Source organism: Pocillopora damicornis, chromosome 4 (genome assembly GCF_964200805.1).
Source record: "Pocillopora damicornis chromosome 4, jaPocDami1.2, whole genome shotgun sequence".
Classification (NCBI taxonomy): Eukaryota; Metazoa; Cnidaria; class Anthozoa; order Scleractinia; family Pocilloporidae; genus Pocillopora; species Pocillopora damicornis.
In genome coordinates, this window is record NC_142673.1 from 26,880,239 (window position 1) to 26,887,980 (window position 7,742).

A 7,742-nucleotide genomic window follows, 5' to 3' on the forward strand; every position below is an offset into this window, starting at 1 on the left:
ACTCGGTACTTGTTTATTTTCGCGTCCCGAGGAAAGGTGCAGCGCAGATTGCCCATACTTCGGTCTTACCCTCTGGTACCTCAGCGTAAGCTCGTATCGTTTTTGTTTCAATTGTTTTTCATTTCTGGTTTCCTATTTTATGATACGAGCAATAAGCCGTTAAGTAGGTCTCAAACCCGGAGGCCAGACCCTTTTCAGGTTTCGGCTGTTGAAGCGTGGACGTCTTGTATTCTGTAGCATACACCTTTATTGATGTCTGATGGGCTATACCAGCAACCAAACTACTATCTACATCTAGTTACAAGCTCGGCTTTTATTGGTACGGTTGAAGATCTAGAACGTTCCGTAACATTACAACAGGTTCTATTTATATATTGATTCGAGGATGACTCAGCATGACATAGCTACTTCTAGAACATTCTTGAAGGTCACACTACATCCTCTCTTCTTTACAAAGACTGACGAAACAATTCATGAAGGAGATCACTAGACATCACATTGCCTATTGCAGTCTATTGAATGTCTCTAAGGTTATTTAAACAGAACGAAGTCTTTATACTTTGAGTTTGGCTTGACTTGTCTCTGTGATCTTGTTACGCCTTGTCGAATCGGTACAGGTTCTGATTTTGACTCATTTTTTATGTCACTCAACTGCATTTGTCCTGTTTCATTGTTGACTACAAGTAATTCTATGAACTTCGGCTGTGGGGCAGTTGGCAAGGCTGCATCTGACTGTGTGGGTGGGCTCACAGGAGAGTCTAAATAAGGGTTTGTAACAACGACTTTGGGCGTTGTCATTTCTCTAGTTTTCCTGATGTGACACCGATTCCTTCTGTACTCACGGCCATCGGCCTTCACTATGTAGGATCTGTCAGATTCTCTTCTGACCACACGGCCTTGTGTCCACAGGGGCGACGACTGAGGCCTGATCTTGGCGTGAATACTATCTCCTACAACAAGAGGGGGTAGCAGCTTTGCTCTCTTATCATGATACCTCTTGTTCTGTTGCTTCTTCTTGACTGAAGCTCGTATGATGCTTGAGGTTGGTATTACGTGGGGTTCAAGCAACTCTGATTTCACAGGTATAACTGTTCTTGTTCTTCTGGAATTAAATTTCTCATTTGGTGATGCCAACTCGTCAGGTGTATTCCTTTGTTCCAAAATAGCCATCCAGGGGTCGTGACTCATCTTGAGTATCCTCTTAGCTTGTTTGACTGCAGCTTCCGCCGTACCGTTTCCTTTTGGATGGTGTGGTGAAGAGGTATAGTGATGAAAGTTCCAACTCTCTGAAAACTCCTTAAATTCCTTGCTAGCATATTGAGGACCATTGTCTGATATAACCACCACAGGGACTCCCTGCCGTGCGAAAATCTTCTTCATCTGTAAGATTGTGGACTCAGCATCAGTATCATTCAGTAGCTCTAAGTCCCAGTATTTTGTGAGATTATCCACAACTACCAATTAGACATCTTTCTTCACATTGAAAAGATCAGTACTGACTATTTGCCATCTTCTCTTTGGAATAGGCTGGCTCTGCATGGTTTCTCTAGGCTGATAGTCTCGGACACTGGGCGGTACTTGCGTCTTGTCCTCAGGTCATCCATTAGCTATAATTTCAGCTTAAGTCATGAAATTTCCATCTTTTGAGGTCGCTGTTGCTACTTTCTGAAGGGTTGCATCTGTCATGTTATGAGAGATATTTGGATCTGTTCCTTCGATCTCTTTCATGAGAAGTTCTTCTGCGCGAATTGTAAAGACTTCATAATCATTTATTTCCTTTAGCGTTCGCCCGTTTGGGAGGGCAGATCTTGACAGATGATCACTTATGTACATCTGAGTTCCCTTTTTGTACACAATGTTCAGGCGGTACTTTTGCAGTCGTAGCATTATGCGTTGTAACCTCTTGGGCGCGTTTTTGATACTTTTGGCAAGTATGGTTTCTAGAGGCTTATGGTCTGTGATTGCTGTAATCTTTTCTCTTCCATGGAGATAGTGGTCAAATCGTGTACAACCAAACACCAGTGCGAGGCACTCCTTCTCGATCTGAGAGTAACGTCTCTCAGTCTCAGTCATATTGCGACTAGCAAATGCCAGTGGTCTGCCGGCTTGAAGTAGAACAGCTCCTAGTCCATAGTCACTTGCATTTGTCTCAATCGTTACTTCTTCCTCCAAGTCGTAGTTACGGAGTAGTGGCGGTTCTGAAATCAGCTGAGTCAATTTGTTAAAGGCATCTTAGTGAACTTTCGACCAAATGAATTGGTTTTTCTCCTTGGTTAGGTTTCTGAGAGGTTCAGATACGTTGGACAGCTGAGGTAAAAATTTGCCCAGGTAATTTATCATTCCAAGTGGCCTTCTCACTTCAGTCTTACCGCGTTGTCTCGGCATCTGAGTGATGGCTTCAACTTTGGCTGGGTCTGGTAAAATACCCTCAGAAGTCAAGATATGACCGCAGTACTTCAACTTCTGTTGTTTGAAAACGAACTTTCCCTTGTTCAGTTTGAAGTTTCGCTCCCTGCATCTCTGTAGCAACGCAATCAGATTTCTGTCAAGGTCTACCAAGGCTTCTTCATGGGTGTTCTCTGCTCCAGTTACTAACTGTAATATTTAGGCTTCAAAGTAAAGATTTATTCCGCACACAGGTGAAGTACATACAAGATGGCCGAACATCAAAGCACATGGCCCCCAACATGCAACGGGGCCTTGCTAACTAGAACACCGGAAGTCTGATGTAATAAGCAACTAATCCAACACTAACTGGTCATCAGCTATAGCAGTTACTCCTTCCAGGCCCTTAATGATCTCATTTACATGTCTCTGAAATTCTTCTGGTGCACTACATATGCCGAAGGGCATCCTAAGCCACTTGTGTCTCCCAAAAGGAGTGTGGAATGTTGTTAATTTTCTAGAGTCTTCATCTAGCTTCATTTGCAGAAATCCATCTTAAGCGTCCAGGACCGTGAACGCTTGCGCTTTAGCAAGTCTAGAGGTCACATCATCAATGGTTGGAAGGCAGAGCTTTGGTATTTTGACATGCTTGTTCAATTCTCTGGGATCCAGGCAAACACGTAGTTGGCCATTGCGCTTCTTCACGTATACTGCACTGCTCACCCAGTCTGTCGGTTCATCAACTTTCGCTATGTGGCCTTTCTGCTCCATTTCATAAAGTTTCTTCTTGAGATCGTCTCTCAGTGCGACGGGTACGATTCTAGGCGCATCTTGTTTCGGTACTGCTCCCTCTGTCAGTTCAATCTTGTAATTTCCAATGTCCCCTAGTCCAGTGAATACATGGTTGTGTTCTCGTGAAATAGTATCCTTGGTCAACCCTTTCACGTGAGAAACTGAGTTGACGAGTTATTCTCTTTTAATAGACAGGAGTTACAACTCCTCACATGTTTTTCCTGATAACAGTGAACTTAGAGCATCATCAATCACCAAGAATTTTGCTATGGTTATTTTTCCACCAATCTGGATGTCAAGGTAGACTTCACCTTTGGGAAACACACCTTCTTCATTGTACGCTTTCAAAATGGCACGAGTTTTCTTCAAGTCTGGTCGGTTTTGAATCTTTATAAAATCTTCCTTTCTCAAGCAATGTAACATATCAACACTCGACCGCCATGTTGGAGTTACGCAACACACGTGTTTTATTTCATGCTGTGCCTACAAGAAGTCAGCGGTATACATGACATCCCCCCCTTCCCTCTCTTGATAATATCAACAACAACAACAACAACAACAAAAATATATGGTAACTGAACGGAAACAGAAAGTGTTTGCACAATTAACAGTGTCTGTTATTGCTACGTTTTCGACGCCTGGCCAACTCTGAAAATTAATTATAGGTCTAGTTTCATTGGCTTATTGACTTGTCTGCCACTTCGAGTTGTGTACAGGGTCGAGCCCCTAGTCGCTGCTACTTCAGGTGAAGGCGGTATCTTTCTTGCTGGGCTTTTCCTTGTGACTGACTGGTATGACTGGTAATCTAATGGTAACTTCTCCATACGTGTGTCTGACATGGGTGGTGGCACCGCATGCGGCACTAAACGTGGTTTCTCAGGATCTGTCTCTGTCTCCTCAGTGCTTCGATGGTATCATGGGAAGTAAGGTCATTGAGTTTAGTTACTTCAATGTACTTGGAGTAATAATCAACCAGTACCAGGCAATGATGACCTTCAAAGGCGAAGATGTCTGCAGCAGCCATCGCCCACGGCAGATCTGAGACAGGACTTGGCATCAGGGGCTGTTTCTGCTGTGCAGGCGCGTAGTTGTGGCACACGGTACAGTCTTTTACTTTGTCTTCTATTTGAGCGCTCATTCCAGGCCAATAAAGCGCTTCACTGGCCCTCTGTTTGCACTTCACAATTCCAAAGTGTGTTCCGTGTATTAAGGCGAGCATGGCTGGTCTCATGGACGGGGGTACCACAAGATTACACCATCTAAGACTGCAAGTTCATCACGTGACTCCCAGTATTCTCGTATGCTGTGTGGGACCTGTCGTTTTGTTTCTGGCCACCCTGCTTGAATCATAGCGTACAGCTCGTGGAACTCGTTTGCAGTTTTTTGTTGGAGTTCTGTATACTTTGGCTCTGAAATGGATATTCTTTCCAGCATGTTTACTTGTATCTCTTCTTCGTCATTCAGACTTGCTCGGCTAAGGGTATCAGCGAGAACTTGCTTCTTGCCTGGAAGATACCCCACTTTTAGGTCATAATCGCTTATTTTCAACATCATTGCTTGTAATCTTAATGGTGCCGTTGCTATTGGTTTGCGGAGAATTGTCTCTAGGGGCTTATGGTCGGTCTGAACCACAGTCGTTTTGCCTGGAATGTACACTCTAAATTTCTGTGTACTGAACACAATTGCCGGCATTTCTTTCTCAATTGGGGCCCAGTTGATTTCAGATTCTCGAAGTTTGCGAGACGCGTAAGCTACTGGCCTTCCTTCTTGGAGTAGAACTGCACCCACTGCTTCCTTGCTGGAATCACACTGTATAGTCATTTCCTTATCGACATCATAGTAGGCTAGCACAGGGGCTTTACAGCACATATCTTTGAGCTTTTGGAATGCATCTGCCTGTGGCTTATCCCAGTGGAAAATTATTTCTTTTCTAGTGAGCTCTCGCAACGGGGTTTCAACGTCTGCAAGCATTGGGAGGAACTTGGCCAAATATTATATGGATCCCAGGAATCGGCGTACATCCTCTTTTGTTTCTGGAGGTGGCATATCCTTCATGGCTTTCACTTTTTCTGGGTTAGGTTTGAGTCCTTCTTCTGAGATAATGTGGCCCACATATTGGACTCCGGGCTTGCGTATTTAACCTTGTCAAAATTCAATCTGAGGTTGCTTTTGGCTCGCTGGAGCACTGCCTCTAGCGCCGAGTCATGATGAGCAACGTTACGACCTGTGATTAATATGTCATCCACAATGGCATATGCATGATCGATACCTTCCAACATTTCATTCATGGTCCTTTGATACATCTCTGGAGCTAATTTGATTCCAAAAGGTAGCTTCAACCATCTGTATCGGCCTATAGGAGTGTTCATAGTTGTTAGTAGGCTGGACTCGTAGTCAAGTTTCATTTGGAGATACCCACTCTTTGCGTCATGGACTGTAAACACCTTGGCATCAGGTATTTTGGCTGAAATTTCTTCAACTGTAGGTATTGGATAATGTTCCCGCTTAACGGCTTTGTTCAGGTCTCCTGGGTCTAGACAGATCCTGATCTTGTCACCTCGACTTGAAACCACATTAGAATTGACCCAATCAGTGAGCTGTGTGACTTTGGCTAGATGCCCTTCCCTCTCCATTTCTTTGAGCTTGGATGCGATCTTGGGAAGGAGTGCAGCGGGTTGTCTGCGAGGACCATGTACTACTGGCGTTACTGTGGGGTCAATTTTGATTGAATAGGTTCCTGGCATGACTCCAGATGCATTTTGCAGATCAGGGTGTTGATTCAGCAACTCCTTAAGGCTCACATCTGTTTTATGCAGTCGCTGGACCAAGCCGAGGGCTTGACAAACTTGCCTGACAGTATTTTTTTCTGCTTGCTATCTATAACATAGAAGTTTACATTCAACTCCTTGTCTTTAAATCGCACTGGAAGGGTGCCGTAACCCTTTGGTTTGATCTGGTGTTGGCTATAGGAAACCAAAATCTTCTTGGTTTTCTTAACAAGGGGATTTGGTGCTATTTGTCTGAGCTAGGTGGTGTTAATCACGCTTGCATAGGCACCCGTGTCGAGCTGACAAAACAGGGTGCTATTGCCCACTTTCAGGAATTCACACCATTCGTCCTTTTCACCTGGGTTCTGGTTGTCGTTGATCCTGTTTATTTCTAGACTTGCTACATGTAATAGTTGTAAGTCCCTGTCAGCACCTTCCTCTTCACTGGAATATTCATCTCCCGAATGGTCTGTTTCATTCAGCACGTTAACAATACTTTTCCGACTTCTGCACACTTGGGCAAAGTGTCCAATTTCCTGCACTTATTACACGATTCATTCTTGGCTGGACACTTTTCTTGTGGCTTGTGTGCATTGTATCCACACCTGTCACATTTCTGAGCCTGCTCATTGTTACCTTTCGGTTTCTTGAAGTTTCTCGCCTTTTTGTGCTGCCTAGAAGAGTCCTTCTTCCATGTAACTTTACTAACTTCAATTCTCGGGTCTTCAACTGACATCACCTGCAGTCCATCCCTTGTAGCCTCGAACATTCGACCGATGCTGATGGCTGTTTCGAGAGTAAGGTTTTTGCTTTTTTCCAAGCAACGTTGTCGTACTCTTTCATCAAGTAATTTACACGCGATGGCCTTCTGAATTAACTTATTTGTCTCGGTCATTTCTAGCCCTCGGGCTAGGAGTCTGAGGTCAGTGACGAAGGAATCAAACGTTTCCCCTTGCAGTTGGCGTCTTCGATCGAATTTGACTGCCGCCATTATTGGGTTCTTTTTGGCTTCGAGGTGTGCCTTGAATTTTTCGGCGACTCGTTCAAGTATGTCCCTTTTCACTGATGTCATGTCTGTTTTCCCCCGATCCAACTTGAACAGTGTCCCACTGGAAAGTGAGGTAAATCTCTTGGCCCTTGTCACCGACGAAGCTCATCAGGTTGCATATTTTCTCTTTTTCCGTGTACTTGCTGAGTGGTCCTCCGAAAGCAAATTCGCAGTGTTGATAAAATCTTTCCCACTCTTTACTCAGGTCCGTGGCGGCCCAATTCATCGTTGGCCAGTTGTACGACGCGTTAGCGTATCTTTCTGCCATATCTTTGTGCTAAATTTCATTCGGCGGCGCTCAAAATCCCACTATTCTGACACCATGTTACATATCAACACTCGACTGCCATGTTGGAGTTACGCAACACACGTGTTTTATTTCATGCTGTACCTACAAGAGGTCAGCGGTTTACATAACAAGCAATTAGCCTCTGATCCGCTATCAATCTACATGGTCACCTCAATCCAATTACTTGCCTGTTCACTTCTCAGCTGAGGTTGAATCATGTATTTAGAACGGCTGCTGTTAGTGACTGAATACATGCAGTAAACTTCATCATCGGCGATTGCTGGTTCGACTTCTTCAATTCGATGAATTCTCCTTGTAGGTTTCTTGGAAACGCTCTTCGCAGGTTTCTGTGTTCTCCTTTGAGATTCTTGATCTCGACTTCTCCAAATTTTAGAAAAATGGTCCTTCATGTTACACTTGCTGTATTTTTTTCCATAAGCCGGACACTGGTGCAAATTGT

The 7,742-nt window shown here is 44.1% G+C and overlaps 1 protein-coding gene across 1 annotated transcript; it reads right to left on the reverse strand.

Moving 5' to 3' along the window:
• Nucleotides 1–531: 531 nt before the first annotated feature.
• Nucleotides 532–1,380, reverse strand: LOC149047461 (uncharacterized). The gene has a single exon (XM_089204268.1). The coding sequence runs from the start codon at nucleotides 1,378–1,380 to the stop codon at nucleotides 532–534; it is 849 nt and encodes a 282-aa protein (XP_089060394.1).
• Nucleotides 1,381–7,742: the final 6,362 nt, after the last annotated feature.

What these genes read in the sequence shown, in the direction of transcription:
- LOC149047461 (XM_089204268.1), bottom strand. Translation starts at nt 1,380, where the DNA reads ATGAAGAAGATTTTCGCACGGCAGGGAGTCCCTGTGGTGGTTATATCA.